Here is a 19,031-nt window from a genome sequence, read left to right as displayed (position 1 = left end):
CCACCAGGCAAGATGGGGCATGTCGGGCTGAGATATCTGGGGTGGGATAGCAAAGGGCGAGGGGGGTGAGTGTGATGGCGAGGACAAGAAAAAGGCCACTTGGGGTATCCAGGTGTGCAAGTGACAGTCAGTGGCTGCGGGGAACTGCTGGGATCTAAGTGTGTGACTGTGTGAGTGTGAGGGTGAAAGTGTGCATGGCTGTGGGGGGGGCTGCCGTCATCTAACTATGACAATGTGTACGTTTGTGTGAATGAGTGTACGTGTGTACAGCTGTCACGGGGGGGCTGCTGTGACCCTAAATGTGTACAACGATGTGCCCGTGCGACCGTGAGCATGAGTGTGCAAGCGTGGGGGGCTGGGCGTGATCGCCCCTGTACGGCTCTTGTGAACGTGTGTTTGACTGTGGGTGTGACTGTGTTTGCAATTCTGATTGCATGGGTGTGTTGTGATTGCACGTGGCTCTTGCGTCTGCCTGTGGTTGTTCTGAATGTGTGACCCTCTGGGTGTGTCTTTCTCTGTGGGTGTGCAAGGCTGCTTGTGGGTTGGCGTCTATCTCCGTGAGCTGGACTGAGTGATTCTCTGAATGTGAGGGTGTTATTGGGGCGTGATCACTTGGGTTGTGTGTGTCTCTAAGTGTGCGTACATGTGTGAGGCCAAGTGTGCAGCCTGAGTGTTTGAGGGGGTGACTCAGAGTTATTTTCTCTGAGCGTATGATTCTGAGTGTGAACAGTGAGTGTGTAAGCAAGTGGGCTGTGGTGTATGTCATTCTGTGCCTGCCTGAGTCCCCGTGGCTGGCAGTCTTTGTGCTGTGTGTGTGTGTGTGTGTGTGTATGCGCGCGCGTGCGCGCGCGGTGTGCACTTCTGAGAATAGAAGCCCCCAGGGGTCTGTGAGGGCAGCTCTGTTTACGTTCCAATTCTCTCGCTGGCGCCCTGTGGTTGGGACGTTGGATTTGGGTGGGAGACAGGGGGAAGCCAAGGTCTGGAAAGGGTGCACACACACACACACACACACACACACACACACACACTCTCACACATGCACACAGAGGCAGCCAAGCTTTGGAGGCCACAGACTGCAGCCCAAACGCCAACCTCTCCCTCACCCCCAGCTGCAGGTCCCGAACTAAGCAACTTCCCTCTCTTGAGGCTGGGGGCCTCTCCAACCATCCAGTCCACCAGCATGGGGAAACTGAGGCTCTAAGCGTGTACCATCTCGGCTCCCGCAGTCTGGGGGCTCCTGCCTCCTGCCATGGCCAGGTTGAGTCAACCCAAACAGCGTCGGAATCCACCACCCCAACCTCACAGCCAGAAGACTGCGGGGGTGGGTGGGGACCCCAGCCAAGCAGACCACCCAGGGGCTGGGGACTGGCTGCCAAGTCCTGCTCTCAGGGCTCCCTGGAAGTTCTGCCTGTTAGCAACTCGAGTGTCTCCAGCTGCAGCCCCCATTTTGGGGCACAGGGAGCAGTGGATACTGGTCAAAATCTGAGGCCAGGCTTGGAGATCCTCTCTAAGGTCAGTTTCTGATCCATGCCCTCCCCCCAGCTTTGGAATGGGGTTGGAGTTTGGGGTAACGCGGTGGTTGAAGAGTGGTGCTGAGCTCAGATATGGGGGAAAGAAGAGAGGGGGCCCAATCTGGGGGAACGTAAAGGAGGAGAGGGGTCGCACCCCATGGAGGCTCTAGTCTGGGGGAATAGGGATGTGGGTCCCCTTGGGGGTGGAGGAGCTCTGAGGTACAGAGGAGCAGGACGGGACTTTGGGAACTTCATGGCGGAAACCACACACTCAGAGCAGCCGTCTGGGGCCACAGAAAGAGGCTGCGCCCTCGGGAGTCCCCAGTCTGTGGGGACAGGGCAGGAGGGGAGGAGTCCACGCCCTCAGCCCTCCCCGAGATCCCAGCGCCCCGCCCTCAGACCGTGGGACCCGCCGACGGCCCCGCCCCGCGCCGTCCGGGGTCTGTCAAGCATCAAGGTGACACCGCGGGCAAATCTAAACACCACCCCGTGCTTTTTCCATCCCCCGCGGGGGCTCGTCGTAAATCCCCCCTGGAGGCCTGGCCCGTGCTTTTATGGGCCCAGGACCCAGGTCCCCGGGGATCCGGCTCTGTCTCACCAGGCGCCGGCTTCGGGCTGGACGGGGCTGGCGGCCGCCCCAGAGCTTTCCCCGCCGGGAGGTGGGCAGCGCACGGGTATTTTTAGCAGATGAAAGGAGATAGTAGCTCCGAGTTCACCCTGAAGGTGCCGGCCCGGTAAAGAGGCCTGTCGGGAGATGGAGGCTGGGGTCCACTCAGACCTCGGGCTCCACTTCCCTCTACCGACCCTAAGTCTACCCTTTCCCCCCCAGAAGTCCCCACTGCGGGGAGGGGCAGGGGAACCGGCCGGGAGGGGGGACAGACGCTCCCTACCAACATCGCCCCCCATTCATCCCACTTTCCTTCTCGTCCCTTGTACACAGAACCCTCCACCAGACCACTTTTTTTTTCCTTTTACCTGTAAGCTGGACCCTCTTTGCACCTATTACACCACCCCTACCTCCCCCCGAGCAAAATAGGCAGCTCCCACTACCCCATTTTCCGGTCTCTCCCCTGCAAACAGGCCTCTCTCACCATCCCGTGGACCTGCCCCTGCTGATGACTCCCCCAGTCACCCCTTTTTCCAGTGGGGATGGCACCCCCCAACCTCCCGCTGCAGGGGGCGCCCCCCCACCAGGCGCAGAATCACGAAGCCGGCTCCGTTTTCCACGCTTTATCTCGATACAGTATTGCGAGAGTCCGTGGCCTCGACGGCATCTTCTGCGCACGGTCAGTCTGTGGCGGGGCGGCCGGGGCGCGCCGTCGGGGCCCGGGCCGGATGAGGTAGGGTCACACGCAGGCGCACTCGCGTGCCGATAGCTCGCGCACCGTGTGGTAGCGGCTGTGCACGTCCAGGAAGGACACCTCGTCCTCGTAGGCCGTCGGGCGGCAGCAGGGCTGCGCGCGCACCCGCTCCCGCCGCACGCGCCGCCGCTTGCGCAGGCCCCGCAGCCCCATGTCGTAGACGCGCGCGGCCGCCTCGCACGCGCCTGCGCAATAGCGGAACAGCACCGTCTCGTCCGACGCGTAGCCCAGGCCCAGCTCGCTCACGCGCACCTCGAGTTCGCGCAGCCCGCACGGCCGCGTCCCCGACCGCGCACGCGCACGCCGCCGCCGGGGTCCGATCCGACGGCGCGGCCCCGGGGCGCGGCCGGCCCAGGGCGTCAGCTCGCGCAGCTCCACCGCGTCCGGGGCGCCCTGCAGCAGTGCACGGTCTGCGAGGGGAGAGGAGAGGGAGAGAAGGGGAAGGGGGTCAGCGAGGCGGGCGGGGAGTCCCCCCGACCCTCGCTGTCCCCCTGCAAAATCAAAGACTCGTGATGGGAAGTGGGGGCGCTGGCACACCCTTTCTGTACCGCATTTCATCTCTCCCCCTTGGCTGGGCTGATCTGGAGCGGGGCAGTGTTGGGGGGACAGAGCCAACTCTGGCCAGAAGCAACCCCCCCATTGCTGGCCGGTGATGAGGGATGCAGATCCAGCCCCCTCTCCCCACGGTGGGTCCCCACGGCAGCCAGCACCCCTCTCTAGACTTGCTGCTCAGAGCCTGGCTCACCCTTTCTGGGTGCCTGGGTCCACTTTCCGTCCTGCCCCACCTTGAGCTGAGCCGACCCTGGTTTCTAACTCACAGCGCCCTCCTCTCCCCTGTTTTCTCTGGACCCCATCCCTATGCTGGGCTGTCCTGGGAGAGTGTCCCCATTTTGGCTCGGCTGCCCCAACCCCTTTGCAGAAAAAAAAAAGGGGAAAGGCTCAGCAGGTGGTGGTGGGGACCCAGATCCCTCTGGGCCCCCAGCTGCCCCCCTCCCCCCCTCCGGGCAATGACACATCCTCTCAGGGAGTGTGTGTGTGTGTGTTTGGTGGGGGGCAGCTTCCCATGCCTCCCCCTTTAGGTACTGGGTCCTACTGCTGTGGGGAGGGGGGACCTTAGCCTGTGGGATGGCCATAGCTATTTCCAGGTAAGGATAATGGAGGGTCCAAGAAGGCAAAGTCGTTCCCAGGGCCATCCCACTAATAGGTGGCCGACAGGGGCCCAAAGCGCACCCCGCCCCCTCCATCCTGCCCCAGGTTTGGCCCAGAGCCAGCCCTCTTCTCCCACAGGATGCCCTGGGTCTCTGATTCCCAGGGCCCCAAGAGCCTAAATTTATTTCCCCAGTGGCTGGCTCTGCCCCAATGCTCTCCAGCCCCAGGAAAGCCGTGCATGCAGTGGACTGGCAGGCAACGCCGATGGTGGAACTGCAGACAGACACTCCCAGCCCCTGGGCAGGTGGCAGTCACGCTGGTAGCTGGGAGAGGAAATCCTGAGCTGGTGCACCTGGCTGTCAAAAAAAATGAGCTTTCTGGGAGGCCCCAAGGGGAGGGACAGTCTGTTGCCCAGTGTGTGTGTGTGTGGGGAGGCAGGAGGAGTAGGGGTGTCTGTTCCCACCAGGGGCTCAGAGGCCCGACAGACCCTGGTGCTGACCTTGGCTCTGTCACTCAGTGACGGGTGACTTCAGGCAGGTGATAGTCCTGCTCCGTGCCTCAGTTTCCCTTTCTGCTTTCAAAGACCGCACAGTCCCTGTCTTGGCCTGGGCCGGGAGGGTGGGAGTTGGTGATGATTGGGCAAGCTGTCCTAAGTTCTTTAAGCCCAGGAAGAAAGAGGATTGGGGTGGCCAGGATCGTCCACTCACTTCTGGTGCCGAAAATCCCACCCTCGGTTTTGCCACCCCAGAGCTGTGCATCCAGGGAGAATTTTCGGGGGCTGCCTGATAAAATACAGATGCCCAGTTCAACGGGAACTTCAGATAAACAACGAAGTTTTTGAGGATATCTGTTTCTGCTCTCCACCCACCCACCCCTCCCTGCAGGGCTGGCCACGTGCACAGGGTCTGGAACACGGAGGGACAGACCTGTCCCCCACCCCCACCCCACCATGCCTGGAAATCCACCAGAAGCGCCCAGTCCCGGGCCGAGAACACTTTGGGGGTCCACAGCTACTCTCTGCCATCAGAGGGCTGGGCTCCGGTTGGGATTTGCCGGGCAGGCAGGCACGCGCCCAGGCTCTGAGACCCTCCCCGGGTCCCTGGAATTCTTCCTTTAGTGGCTTTGCCCCCAGGTCCTGGAAAGCTGGCTTTTTTTTTTTTTTTTAGGGGGGGCCCCGCCTGCACGGGTCTCTGGGACTCAGTGTCTTGGAAAGGCCGTTCTTGCCTGCAGGGGGTGGGGTGGGGACGGAAGTGGAACCCCCGCCGGGGGGCCACTCTTGTCCATTGTTGAGGACAAGGAGGAGGATTGTGTGGGCCGGCAGGGCGGGCGCAGACGTGCACAGAGACGTGCACACGCGGCCCGCACCCTCGGGCGCCGCGCACGTGCCCCGCCCACGTCCTACATCACCACCACCCCCAATCCCCCCACTCCCCGCCGCCGCGCGGGCGCACGCGAGCTCGGGGTCCCAGGCTGCCCCCCACCCCCTCGACCTACAACGGGGCAGGGCCCAGGGGCGGGTGCGGAGCCCTGCAGGGGTCCCGCCCCTCGGGGCATCCCTCCCCACCCCGTCTCTCCCTGCGTCTCTGCCTCACCTTGCCTTTGTATCTCTGCCTCTGTTTCCCTTCCCGTCTCAGGGTCTCTGTCTCTCCCTTAAAAGCCCACCTTGGTCCGTGTCCCCCCAGGGCGGGTCACTAGGGCCGCGGATCCAGCCTTCGCACCCCCCCCACACACACACACGCTCCCCACCCCACCCCGGCGCTGCGGCGGCCTCCCAGGCCGACTGCCTAGATCTAATCTCCATCTGGCCCCCCTGCCCCTCAGAGCCAGAGCCTAATTCCTTGTGACAGCTGAGCCCAGACACCCCGGTTCCCAGCAGCCACCCCCCTACTCCCCATTCCCCCACCAATCCTTTGGGGAGATTTGTAACCTCGCTCCATTCCATCTAAACACAGCTTCTGTGACCCCAGCCAGGGGCCTGAAATTCCACCATTACGGCCACCCCTGTGCTGGGGCGGAGGGAAGCAGGGACGGTATCTGACGGCAGGACACGGGCAGAGCTTTACACTGGGCCAGGCGGGCGATCCGGGCGTCCAGGGTGCGGGGCGGCCGGCGCAGCGGGGCCCGGGCGGGTCCGAGGCGGTGGCTGAGGGGCAGGCCATCTCGACAGATCCAGACGGAGAGCACGGAGCTGCACAGCACGGAGGCCAAGGCTGCCGCCTTCCAGCGCTGCATTCTCGGCCTGCGGGGCACAGGCACCGTCAGTCCCGCGCCCCCGCGGACCGTCTATCCGTCAACAAACGGGCGCGGGGCGCTGCGGACACAGCGGGGCCCCTGACCCTGAACAGCGCCTGCTAATGATCAATAATAAAGTACAAGTGATTCATTAAAAAGAACCATTGAACACAGTTGCTGGAAAACGGTGCCAAGGAGGGGGTGGGTTATGGGGGGATGGGGAGCAGCGTAGCCGCCCCCATCAGGAGTCTCGAGCTGACCACGTGGCCGAGACTTGAACGAGGGGTAGAAGTTGGCCAGGCAGAGGAGAATGGCATCTCGGGCAGTGCAAAGGCCCTGAGGCTGCACAGGGCTTGGCCTAGCCCTGGCACCCCGAAGGAGGCTGGTGTGGCGGGAACCCTGGGGAGAGCCGAGGAAGGGGAGGGCATTCCCGGCAGAGAGCACTGTTGGATAAGGGCGTGGAGGAGGGACGGCGCTTGGGCTACACCCGGGAGGCAGGAACCCTAAGGGCAGGTCTCTGTTCCCTACACACTGACGTCCTGGTGTGACTCGCTGCCTCTCTCCGAGCCTCAGTTTCCCTCCAGATGGACTAACCGATGCCCCAAAGTGGACGGCATGGCACTGGGGCAACGCGCCGCACCTCCAGGTTTTTGCAAACAGCCCTTCCTTGCACCTTGCACGCTGTCTTCTCCCTGCGCCTCCCTACTCGCCTTCACCTATCAGTCTCGGTTTGGGCGGCGCCACCTCCGGGAAGCCTTCCCGGACTGCCCTCTCCTCGCCCTCACCCCCATGACGGCAAGGAGTCCCCTCGCTGCCTCCAGCTTCCCACATTTGGGCATCCATTACTCGGTGCTTCGTTTGTCCCCGCACCCAGTAGGTGTTGAAGGACTCATGCGTTCCCCCCCACCCCCACCCCGTCTGAGCAGCTCCCCGCCGCCGGGCGGACCCCAGCCCGCGTTTACATTCCCGGGCCCGGCCGCCTGGTGTCGGCGCGCGAGGTGCTGGCGCCCGGCCCGGTGTAAACATTGACACGGAGCGCTGAAAGCCCGGGCTGGACGCCGGCTCCCGCCGGGCAGCGCCTGGGCCGGTCGGGCCAGGCCCGCGGGGACACCCGACGCCCCCACGCGCGCACCTCGGGCCCCGCAGGCGGGCCCTGCATTTGCAGGCGATTTGCACTGATTTGCATGTGATTTGCATGGGCCCTGGGGGGCGCTGGAGACGCGGGCACAGCGGCCACACCCACCAAACGGTAACAGGTAACATTCATTAAGCGCTTGCTGTGTACCAGGCCGGGTGTTGAGCCCACGAGGGAGGCACTATTATCCCCGTTTTACAGGTGGGGAACTGAGGCACGGAGCCAGGAGGGGCTGGGGGAAGGGCAGTCAGCTAGAAAAGGACCAGGAATTCGAATCCAGGTTCTCTGACATATCTCATGGGCTGGGCTTGGGAGCAAACGCTGTAGAGTCACTTCTGGGACTTAACCGGCAGTGGTGGTGTTAGTAGGCAGTGAGCTCCCTGACATCGGGGGTATGCAAACAAACTCTGGGCCAACGTGGGGTCTGCTGAAAAGCAACCTGGAGGGGAGGTGGTCTTAAGGCCCCCCAGGGCCAGCTCAGAGGGTTCACCTACACATAAAAAGGTGTTTGATTGTATTTGTTGAATGAATGAATGAACAAAGAAGGTAGGCATGAATGGCTCAGATCTGAATGGGGGACAGGGGTGGGGTCCAGTGTTTTTTATCTGTGTCTCTAATGTGGCACCAGCTCATCCCAGAAAACCTGTGCCTGTTTATTAAGTGCTGATGGTATGCAAAGTCCTGATATTTCAATTAATCTTTTTTTATACTCCCAATAAATCTATAGGTCCATTCATTCATCCATCTAACATATATTGAGCACTTACTGTGTACCAGGCCCTAAGGATACTGCGGGGGACCAGGACAGACCAGCCACCCTCTGGCAGGAAAGACAGACAATACACAAAGAAACGTAAAAAGGAATAAAATGATTTCAGCAAATGTTATGAAGACAAAGAGGGTGATGGGATAATGGGGGGAGGGGGTGGACAAATTTCACCCCAGGTGGTCAGGGAGGCCTTCCCTGAGGAGGTGACACATGTGTTGAGTGAGGCCCACGAATCAGAAGTCAGCCATGGGAAAATCTAGGGCAGGTTCTCCAGGCAGAAGGAACAGCCCGTGCAAAGGCCCTGAGACAGGACCCGGCCTGTCCTGTTGGAGGAGCAGCGAGGAGGCCCATGGGGCTGGAATAGAGGGAGCCAGGGGGAGAGCGGGAGGAGGGGAGGGCAGGGTGGGGACGGGGCAGGGCGTGCAGGGCCTGGTGGGCCGCGGGGAGAAACTTTCATTCCGAGCTTGTGCAGCAAGCAGAGACGTTGCTCCAGGATTTGATCCTTAATGAGCACTTGGTCCGTAAGAGTTATAAGAAGCAGGTGATAATATACTTATCCCCATTTTAGAGATGGGGAAACTGAGGCCCAGAGAGATGCAGCGACTTGCCCAAGGTCACAGAGCTGGGATTTGAACCCTGGTGTCCTGATGTCCATCCCACCCCGGGGATGGGGAGACAGATTCAAGTACCTTGGGTAGATCCAACCCCCCACCCCGGCACCCCATCTGCCCTCACCCCTATGTCTTGGAGTAGTGTGGCCTCAGTTTCCCCATTAGACTAGACCAAGGCCCCTGCACAGCCTCAAGTTCTGGTCCTCTGTTTCGACCAAGGGTTTAAGGGGGGGAGATGGGGGCTGAGAGGGGGGAGGAGGTGCCTGGCCACAGGAGCCCCTGTGACTTTGGAGGCTTGCAGACCCCCAGGAGCTCTTGATGGGGGGCAGGAAGGCAGGGGGCCCTCCAAGGAGGGGGGGTGTCCAGCAGGAGAGGCCTGATAAGCGTTGGTTAACAATGAGGCCTTTCTGTGCAGGGGTCACCCAACTGGTTTGTCTCTGGCACTGGGACCTGCTCTGGAGGGGGTGACATGGGTGGAGTGGAGGGCACAGGAAGGGGGGCAGGCGTGCATGATGTTTGCACCCGTGTCACAGAAGCTCCTAGTCCTGCAGAGGTGGGTGCACGCACAGAGCACACCTGTGAGCTCAGACACACTCAGCCATACCCCAGCATTCTCCAGTGCTTGTGCACAACTGACCCACTCGCTCACACACTTGGGTGCTGTCACACTCACACATAGGAGTTTTCACACTCTGCATTTTCACACTCGCAAACAATCACATTCACAATCTCGGCATTTTCACACACCTGAACACTGTCACCCTCATATACTTGGATGTTCTCACACTCACACTCAAATCCTGCACTTATATACTTGGGCATTTGCACAGTCACACGCTTGCGTTTGCTCTAACTCACACGTGAACATTAGCCCATACGCAATGTTGCATTCACGTATTTGTTCACACTCACATGCTCAAACACTACCACACTCATGCACTAGAGTGTTTTCACGCGCAGGCTCAAACACGATCATTTGCACTCATGGGCATTTTCACACTCACACTTGTGCACTTGAGCATTTTCACATGCACACTAGGGTGTTTTCAGACTCACACTCAGCCACACACTCAGACACTATCATAGTCACACGCTTGGCCCTATCACCCACACTCAAACACTATCACCCTCATACTAGGGTGTTTCACACCCAGACTCAAACTGATCACACTTACACACTTGGGCATTTGCACACTCACACAAACATTACTGCCCTCACGCACTCAGGTGTTGTCACACCCACACGCTCAAACACAATTCTGCTCCCACACAACCAGCTGGTCTCCCTCTCACATACACCCATCGTCACACTCCCACACACACTCAGGTGTTTTCACATGCTTACAAACACATGCATTTTTCTCTTGCACATGGACATAGAGAACAGGCACGGCCAAATGCAAAGCCCCAGGCCCTCCTGACTCCCTGCAGGCACGGGGTGGGGGGTCCAGCGTCATTTGCACACTGACCTGGCTGGCCACATGCTTACCCATGTGCCCCCCAAGTCCTGGCCACACACTTACACACACACACTTGCCAGTGCTCTTGGATCTACAGCTGCAAGGATTTTGGGGGAACAGTGGGTCGAGGGAGAAATGAACGGAGGCAAGAGATACAGACAGGAACTGCCCAGCCCAGACTGCTTGTACCTGACCCAGGTCCCCTCCCGCCAGCCTCTCAGGTGCTGCCCACACTGCCTGGCCAGGGCGGGGCGGGGATGGTATCCTCCCTTTCCTTGGGGGCCATGCCAGCCTGAGCTGCAGTAAGAGGGACCTAGGAAAGACCCTTTCATTTCTAGCCACAGAATCCACAGAGCTGGAGCAGGGAGAGAGGAGAAACTGAGGCTCAGAGAGGGGTGTTGAGTGGCCTAAAGCCACACAGCTGGGTGGGTCCTTCCAATCTGAGGAGGAGGCAGCTGGGGGCAGGGGGGTGTGGGTGCTTCTGGCAGCTTTTAGGTGGTGCCAGAAAACGCTGCTCGCCCTGGGGCTTCACCCTTCCACCAGGCTTCCCGGGGGCACCTGCCAAGCATACCTGGTTCTGGGGTCAGCAGCCTCCATCCTGCTGAACCCCTGACCTCAGAGAAGCTCCTGTTTCACACTCACTCCCAGGAAGAGAGGAGGCAGGGGAAGGAGGAAAGCGGACCTCTCCCTCCACCCAATCATCTGGAATCAGGGCCTGTCTTTGTCAGGCAAACTCCTACGCATCCTTCAAAGCCCCAGCTCTTACAGCTCCTCCTCCAGGAAGCCTTCCTTGCTCCCCATCTTGGTCCCCCAGGCCCAGGTCCCTCCCTCTTGCCCTGCCCTGATGGCATGGTCTCTGTGTCTACATCTGTCTCCCCCAGACTGAGAGTTTCAGGAAGGCCAACCTAGACCAAGTCCCCTTCAGGCAGGGCCTCGATAATTGTATTTGCAGAGGAGTGGGCTTGCTGCAGCTCCATGTCTCCATACTTTTAGTTATGTGGCGCCTTCCTCCATGCAAACCCTTCTCCTTCCTGGACGTGGTCCCTGTCCCCGTGCCTCAGTTTCCCCATCTTCAGAAAGGGCCAGAAGGGGGCTGCCCAGCCCCGAGAGAACAGCAGGGAGAACTGGGAGAGCTTGAGCAGGTGGCTCTGGGGGCTGGGGTGACTGCCCACAAGCGGAACAAACCAGGCCATGAAACCACGTGGGCTAGTATGAGAGCAGGCCCCGTGTGCAGGCGAGCAGCACTCGGGTTCCGGACACCAGAGTTCAGATCCCTGTTCTGCCTCTTCCTGGCTGGGTAACATGGGGCAAACTCCTTTCCCTCTCTGAGCCTCAGTTTCCCCATCTGTGCAACTGGTCACATGAGACAGCCTCCTTCTCCTGCAGGGCCATTTAATTCAATGAAGTCCTGCAGGCATTAGGGCTGGCAAGGCAGCAGATGGGTCCAGGCTTCGGACACACCTGCTTGGGGGACCGTGCCTCCGTTTCCCCCATCAGTGCTGATGGCTCCAGGGCTGAGGTTCCCTGGGGTCCTGCTGATGGGGAAACTGAGGCCCCATGGGGGTGGGACTCAGCCAGAGGCCTGGGCCTCTCTCAACGTAAGACTCAATGGCTCTGCAGAACAAGAAACAAATTCCACAGCCCACAAAAATGCGCCCCGTCCCTCGGTGGGCCCCAGGGCCCAGACCCACCCCACGGGGGGACAGGGAGGCCAGGGCAGCCGTGAGCCGGCGACGCACATCTGGGGGCAAACCAGGAACATCTGGCGAGCACAGCTGGTTCTGATGCCGTGTCTGCGGGAGCCGGGGGCCAGCCCACGGGGTGGCTCCCTGCATGGCGGGGTGCAGACAGAGCCAGCCAACACTTCCAGGCCTAATCAGGAGCAGGGGCCCATCCTCTCCTCCGCTCCCCCAGCCCAGAAGCTGCCTGCTGCCCAGTGGCTAGAACCATCACTGGCTCCCCTCTACTCTGAGCATCAAGTCCCAGCCCCAAGCTTATCATGGGGGTGGGCGTGGGGTGAGGGGGCCATAGTCCGTCTTTGGCAGTGGAGGATTGGGAAGCCCGGGGACTGTGCATAATAATTATAGTAGTAAAAACAGCAGTCATAGCTAACATGAGCAAACGACACTATTGATGTCATTTTAAACAGTTTACGCACACTAACTCAGGAAGGTGTGGGCTATTTTATCCCCATTTTGTAGATAGGAGAACCAAGGCTCACAGAACCGAAGTGGTGAAGCTGGGTTGTGAACCCAGACAGTTAGGGAAACTCCTACTCATCCCTCAAAGCCCCAGCTCCAAAACCCCTTCCTCCACATTCTTAACCACAATGTAATACAGCTTTCTCAGAACAAGGATAACATTAACATTAGCATTTGGCAATATTGGCTATTCTGTTTATTTAGAGCCAGACACTGTGCTTAAATGCTTTCCAAACTTTACATTCTCCCCATGGGGCAAATTGTTAGCCTCATTTTCCAGGCTCTGAGGCTCAGAGAGGTGAAGTGACTTGTCCAAGGTCACACAGCAAATATGCCTTGGGACACCCCCAACTTTTGGTAACAAGGGTAGTACTGAGGAAGGAGAGAAGCGGGATATGGAGTGTGAGATCCTGAGGTTTGGGGAGAACCACAGAGCTGAGACCCAGAGAGGTGAGTGGTTTTCTCAAAGACATACAGCAGAGCTGAACTAGCAAGTGAAGGGCTCAGATGGCAGACCGGGCCGGGTCCTGTCCCCCAACTCAATAAGTTGATGCAAACTTATTGACTGCCTACTATATGCCAGGAGCTGGGCTGGGGGCCAGGGACTCAGTGGTCACCAGCCCTGACCCAGCCCCCACCCTTACAGAGCTCACCATCAAACCCAGGGAGATAGATAACAAATAAGGTAATTTAGATGTTGACGAGTGCACTGATAATAAAATAAAGCAAGGTGAAGCAACAGTGACTGGGGGCTGCTTCGGGGCTGGGTGATCAAGGGGGGCTTCTCGGAGGAGGTGACATACGAGCCAAAACCTGAAGGAGGGGAAAAAACCTACCAAGTGACGACCTGGGGAGAGTGTTCTAGGCAGAGGGAGCGGCAAAGCTCAGAGGCAGGACCATGTCGGTTCCAGGGGATTAGTGCACCTGGAAGAGATGGAGCCTGGGGGGCAGCAGAGGAAGATGAGGTTGGAGAGGTAACAGGGGGTCCCTGTGTGGCCGGCAGTGTTAGCCCTCTTATGCCCCACCAACGCCTGTATCCCTTTCTGCTTGCCCCAGCTCAGGGGTATGTTCTGGAAGGGGCTGAGTGGGCAGGGCTGGGGAGCGTGTGTGGCAGAACATAAGGCTTTTCAAACCCACCGTTTCTGGTCCGGCCCTCCGCAGCTGGCCTGTAAAATTCCCACCTTGACCGCACCAGGCTGGCCGCAAGGGCCTCTGGGATGGGCAGGAGGGGGTTCCCTGGGGGAGGGGATGAAAGGTTAGCCTGAGGGGCCTGGCATGGCTGAGCCGCTGGCATGGGACCTGGCGAGTGCCGCAGGGGGGCGTGGGTCTTTGGGGAGTAGCCAGGGGGACCCTGCACAAAGCTGGCTGTCTGACAGATAGAGAAACTGAGGCACAGTCTTTTGGGAACCAAGCATCAGAGTCACTTGAGTCATACATCTCATCTGACCCAGATTCAAATTCTGCCTTGAGACCCCAGAAAACTTATTTGTACACGACGGGTGCCCTGTTGCCAGGCCTCAGTTTCCCCACCTGGGAAATGGGACCTTCCTGCTGCCAGAAATCAGCTGCAAGCCAGGGCCCCTGTCTAATTTCTCCCAGAGCCTGCCCGAAGCCTGATTTCCCTTGGATCGGACCAGAAGATCTTTCGGTTCCAGCATCACCTTCTCAGTAAGACCCTTCTGGAACACCCCTGTCAGTGTCTCCAACTCATGCACACTCCCCACTTGGGTTTCCCTCATGGTCACTGGCACCCCTGAAGTTACTAGGCTGATTGGGGAGCCTCCGGTCTGTCCTCACAACCCATGTGTGGCAGGCACCAGGCCTGTTTTATCCTAGCACAAAGCTCAGTGCAGAGTAGCTTTGTGCTCGGGAAAAACCTGGGAGGGGATAGAGGAAAGATCCCTCTGCCTCCCCCAGCCTCAGTTTTCTCAGCTGCAAAATGGGGAGAACCCAGAGCCTCCCTGGCATACAGTAAGTGCTCACTGGGCAGAAAGGGCAGACCCCATCAGCCCCCTTGCTCTCTCCTCTGGGCCTTGACACTGGATGCATTCAGGACCTGTTCCTCTCTCCTCTGGGTTTCAGGACACTGCCTCCAGGGAGCCCTCCTTGAGTGCCCCAGCCCAGTTCTCCCTCTGCCAATCTCCTAGAACAGTCTCTTCTTCCCACACCTGCCAAGGCACCCTGGATATTCCAGAACAAGCCAGGCTATTTCCCGCCTCCAGACCTTTGTGTGTACAGTTCTCTCCACCTGGAATGCCCTTTCTTTTCACACTCCTACTCATCCTTCACTGCCCCAGCTCTGGTGCCCTTCCTCCAGGAAGTCTTTCCTGACCCTCCTGCCTTGCTCCCCACTCTGGGATCTCCCAGTCCTGTGTCCCTGGGTCTAAATCTGTCTCCCTTGAAGGACCGGGCCCAGGAGCCTGGATGCCAAACACAGAATCAGCCATGTCATTCTGTTTGATGCACATTTGTTGAAAGAATCTCTGAAGGCTGTCCTCCTGCCTGGCTGTATACTTTTTGATCTCTACTCCTGCACCAGACTCTCCAAAGCTATGTCCTCTGCCCGCTCCCTGAAAACTGAGGCCTGAAACTCAAGGGGCAAGCGCCGATGGTGGAATTTCAGATACTGGGCCCAGCTGAAGAGGGGGATGTTTTGTTTCTTCCCTGTACCCCGAGAACCAGCCCTGTGCATCTGGATGGGGGTGGGGGTGGGGGCATAAGGCCTGGGAGTGACCTTCAGAACCCAGAACCTCAGGAGTTCTGGGATGAAGAAAGCAGAGAGGGGTGTCCAGAGAGCCTCAAGACTGGGGCCAGGGGTGGGGAGAAGATGGCAAAGTGTATAAGTCTTTCCCACTGACATCTGTCCCAGTCACGCCCCACTGGGGCTTCCTCAGCCTGGGGCACTCCAAAACAAAGAGTGTCATGGAACGCGGAGAGGAGGATGTGGAGCAGGGAGAGGGTAGGAGCGGACGGGCAGGGATGGGGAAAGCCAGGGATCTGGCCTCCTGAGGGTGCCACTCCCCCCTGCCACCGGACCCTTGGCCTTTCAGATCCCCAGATCTGAGCTGGTGACCCAACCTTGCAGGTAACCACAGGCCCACTGAGCTGGCCCAGTGAGACCGCAATTATGGCCGTCCTGCCTGGGGAGGAGGCAGTGGTGGCTTCAACCTCCCGGGAGAATCCATTTGTCTCTTTCCAGTCCAACTCCAAGTCTGTCCACCGTCCCCAGCCCCCCGGGGCTCAATGACTCCTAATCCACAAACCACCCTGAGCAGAGGGAGACATGTCTTTCCTAACAAGCAGGGGAAGGAGCGCACAGCTCCCTGCCCACACTTCAAATCCAATCTTTGACCTTAAGGGACCCCCCCCCCCAAAGGATTCCGCGCCCTCTTGTGGCTGAACAGGCGGATCCTGGAGAGAAGAGGGCCCGGGCCTTACCGGAGGACACGGTGTCCCTGGCGGCGGCGGCGCGCAGGGAACGCGGCTGGAGCGCGCCGCTGACAGATGTTTACTTCTGTGCGCAGCTGGGCCGCGACAGCAGCCCCCCGTCGGGGGTCTGCGGGCTCTGGATGCCCCCTCTGGTTCCTCGTCGACCCCAAGGCAGGAGGGTGTCTAGGTCTCGCCCTCCAAGAGGCTGGGGAGGGGGTTCCGGCTGCCCCCGCTTCCAGTCCCATGAGCACCCCGCCTCGGACGCACACATGGAGGGGGCCCAAGGAGCAGAGGCGCGCCCGTCCCGTCGGACAGAGACCCCCACCAGACCCCGGCTTGGAGAAGCGCTTAAGATCGCCACGCACCCACCCGCCACGCGAGGACCTGTTGCTCTTGACCCCACCCTCTTGCACCCGCAGGTTCTCGGCTCCAGGAGGGAAGCTACTGGTCTACCCCGCGTCCCTAGCAGCGCCCCCAAAAGTCCCGTCCACCGGGCGGACCCGCCCCCAGCGCCGCGGGCCCCCTCCTGCTCTGGCTTACCTGCTCGGGGCGCCGGACTACCCGTCAGAGGCGGGTCGCGCCCGCCGCCCGCGCCGGCCCCAGCCCCTGGCCCTGCCGCGGCGAACCGCCATCGGGAAGCCCGCTGGGCCCGCGGCGCCCTGGGGGGCCCGGGCCGGATTGGGCGGCCTCCGGGGGTTCGCGGCGCGTGGCCGGCCCATGGGGCGCCCCCCCTCCGTGGCCTCGCTCAGCCGCGGGCTGTCTGCCATCCCGTCCCGGCGGGGGCTGTGGTTGCCCTGGGACGGCCGGCGGCTGGGAGGTCCGCGGGCGGGGGTGGTCGCCACGGTACGGCGTGGGGCGGCTCGTGGCGGGGTCGCGGGGGCTTGCGGGGGCGGTCGTCGCGGGAGGGCCCGGACTCTCGGAGCCGCTCCACGGACCGCGCTCTCCCGCCTCTCCCTCCGCCGGACGGCTCGTCCGGCTCCGGGCCTGGGGCTGGGCCGTTGGGCGGGGCCTGGGGCTGGGCCGTGGTCGTTGGCTCGGGTTTCCCCAGCCCGGGAGCCGCCCCCGCCCCGCCCCCGCCCGAGGGGGGCCTGGCGAGCGCAGGTGGCCGACGCGTCCCCGGACACAGAGCCCTCCTCTCCTCCCCCCCGAGATGGCGATCACCCCTGGCCCCGGGGACCCCGACGGCGCCCCTTTGGGAGAACCCGGCCCCAAGACGCCCCCTCCCCTAGGGCCACCCGCCCGAGAGCTAAGAGCCACGGCGCCCCGACGGCACTGCCCGCGGTTCTCGGCGCCCCCCCACACCACCGAGCATGGCCTGACTGCCCTGTGGTACCCCTCCATCCCGTTCCTGGCCCCCTTCTGGAAATCTGAACCCTCAAGAAGCCCCCTCCCCCAGAAAATCTCTGAAGGAGCAGCGTTCCGCCTACCCCCACTCCGGGGACCCAGACGGTGCCCGTTTGGTAAAGCTGGGGCCCCAGACGCCCCCTCCCCTAAGGTCCCCCTCCCTCCCGCCCCCCGATGATGGCAGTGGCCCCCCAATCCCCTGTCCAGAAAGCTCAGGCCCCCAAGAACCCCTCCCGCAAAAAAGGCCTTCCAGGGAACTGAGACTCCAAATTTCCCCCTAAGTCAACATGAGCTAGCCTAAGCCTGATGATGACCCTCACGGTCTACAGTTCCCCCCAAATTGGCCTCACAGCCCCGCGGGGAACCCCATTCCCACCCCGGTCTCCTGACGGCGCCCCCTCCTGGGCACCAAGATCCGCTGTGCCGCGCGCTCCCCCCACCCGCCCCCCACCACGACGGCGCCGCGTTCCCATGGCGCCCCCTGGCGGCGCCAGGGTGACCCCAGGGTGTCTGGAGAGGGGGCGGGGCTGGGACCTCAGAGACCCCGCCCCCACCCCGGCCTAGTCCCTGAGCGACAGCCCCGCCTCGGCCCCCGCACGCGGGCCCCTCCCCGAGCAGTCGCGGCCGCCGCCTGCGTTCCTGGGGCCTCGCGCTCTGCTTTCTCACACCCGCCGTCTGGTTTCTTGAGCCCTCCTCCCTCTGGCCCCAGCCGCCTGCACTCATATGTCCCCAGCAGCCTGGGGGTTCGTACAGGAACTCGGCGTTCCTAGGTGCCCCCCCAACCCCTTTCTGTGCGCGCCGATGCGAATGTGAGAGGGCTGGTGTGTGCGCACAGCGCGTGTGCTTGGGGTGTAAGCCGGATGTGAGTTTGTGGATGGGGGGGTGATGCACGTGTCAGAGGAATGGGGGTGCTGCAGGCGTCTGTTCCCGGGCCAGGATGGGAAAGAACTGGGGTGGGGGGGGAGGCTGCGCTCTGCCCAGCCTCGGGATGCTGCTTCGTCTCTTTGTGCCTCAGTTTCCCCTTCTGTAACCGGGGGCGTTATCACCAGACGGCCCAGGGCTGCACCAAGGAGGGAAAGACTAGCGGTGTCGGACACGCAGTGAGCAATGGCCAAGCGCCCCCCTCCCATTATTGTCGATGCCAAATGCTCACTCCCAGGCACCCCGGCCTGCCACCCTACTGGGAGGGAAGGGAGTGGCACTGGCGGCCACACACACATAGGCCCCCAAACATTTGTTCCATGTGGGGTCACAACCTCTGCCGTCTCTATTCCCAGACATCCCCAAACACACCCATGAGCACAAGGCCATCCGACTGGACTCGCACACCCACGGTTACAGCGAGCCACGTACACACCACGTGGACACACCCACCTGGACCCGCGCTGAAAATCTACCAAGCCACCATCCTGCGACTCACACTGACGCTCACACTCTAGCATGGCCACCCAGATGCCCTTCTTTACAACACTCTCGTTTGGACACACTCATGCATACGTGGGAAGTTCACACTGTCCCTAACTCACAACACACTCAGACACACAATATTCACACACTTAGCCCCCTGTGCCAGAGCGTGGCTTCTCGTCGCTCCCGCGTGCATGCACTTGCACACACACACTGCCAACTCGGCGGGTCATGAACACCCCCACGCTAACACCCACAGACAGTTACACGGTCAGTCCACGCAAGCGATACAGCCTCCACCCAGCCTGATACACACGGCCTCACAGAGGCAGCTCACACCACAGGCACGCGCACAGATCCGGCACTTGCCCACGTTTTCACACAAAGACGCACGAGGCTCACACGCCTGCCCCCAGCCACAC

At 61.0% G+C, this 19,031-nt stretch overlaps 1 protein-coding gene across 6 annotated transcripts; it reads right to left on the bottom strand.

Annotated features, from left to right (window-relative positions):
* Positions 1–2,726: 2,726 nt before the first annotated feature.
* NRTN (neurturin) lies at positions 2,727–16,449 on the bottom strand. Of its 6 annotated transcripts, none has more exons than XM_037824067.1 (5): positions 15,868–15,992; positions 13,567–13,665; positions 13,266–13,369; positions 6,085–6,260; positions 2,727–3,282 (listed from the first exon to the last, which is right to left on the bottom strand). In XM_037824067.1, exons 4-5 carry the CDS (start codon positions 6,251–6,253, stop codon positions 2,858–2,860), a joined length of 594 nt encoding a protein of 197 aa, XP_037679995.1. In that variant the 5' UTR covers positions 6,254–6,260; positions 13,266–13,369; positions 13,567–13,665; positions 15,868–15,992; the 3' UTR covers positions 2,727–2,857. The 6 variants fall into 6 exon arrangements, 5 of the variants coding, with proteins under 5 accessions (XP_037679995.1, XP_037679994.1, XP_037679990.1 ...); XR_005214957.1 differs by lacking the exons at positions 2,727–3,282; positions 15,868–15,992 and adding exons at positions 3,801–4,377; positions 4,521–4,626 and having other exon boundaries at positions 13,567–14,046; XM_037824065.1 differs by lacking the exons at positions 2,727–3,282; positions 15,868–15,992 and adding an exon at positions 4,394–4,626 and having other exon boundaries at positions 13,567–14,046.
* Between the last annotated feature and the right edge of the window lie 2,582 nt (positions 16,450–19,031).

The sequence above is a fragment of the Choloepus didactylus genome, assembly GCF_015220235.1.
Source record: "Choloepus didactylus isolate mChoDid1 chromosome 25 unlocalized genomic scaffold, mChoDid1.pri SUPER_25_unloc1, whole genome shotgun sequence".
Taxonomy (NCBI): Eukaryota; Metazoa; Chordata; class Mammalia; order Pilosa; family Megalonychidae; genus Choloepus; species Choloepus didactylus.
The sequence above is the reverse complement of the archived record's forward strand: the minus strand, read 5'-3'. Positions and strand labels throughout refer to the sequence as shown.

Coding starts and splice junctions, on each gene's coding strand:
- NRTN (XM_037824062.1), bottom strand. CDS start 16,103: ATGGGACTGGAAGCGGGGGCAGCCGGAACCCCCTCCCCAGCCTCTTGG. Junction 6,261..15,867: donor CAGGGACACCGTGTCCTCCG/GTAAGGCCCGGG, acceptor TGTGCCCCGCAG/GCCGAGAATGCAGCGCTGGA. Junction 3,283..6,084: donor GATCGCCCGCCTGGCCCAGT/GTAAAGCTCTGC, acceptor CTCCCCTCGCAG/ACCGTGCACTGCTGCAGGGC.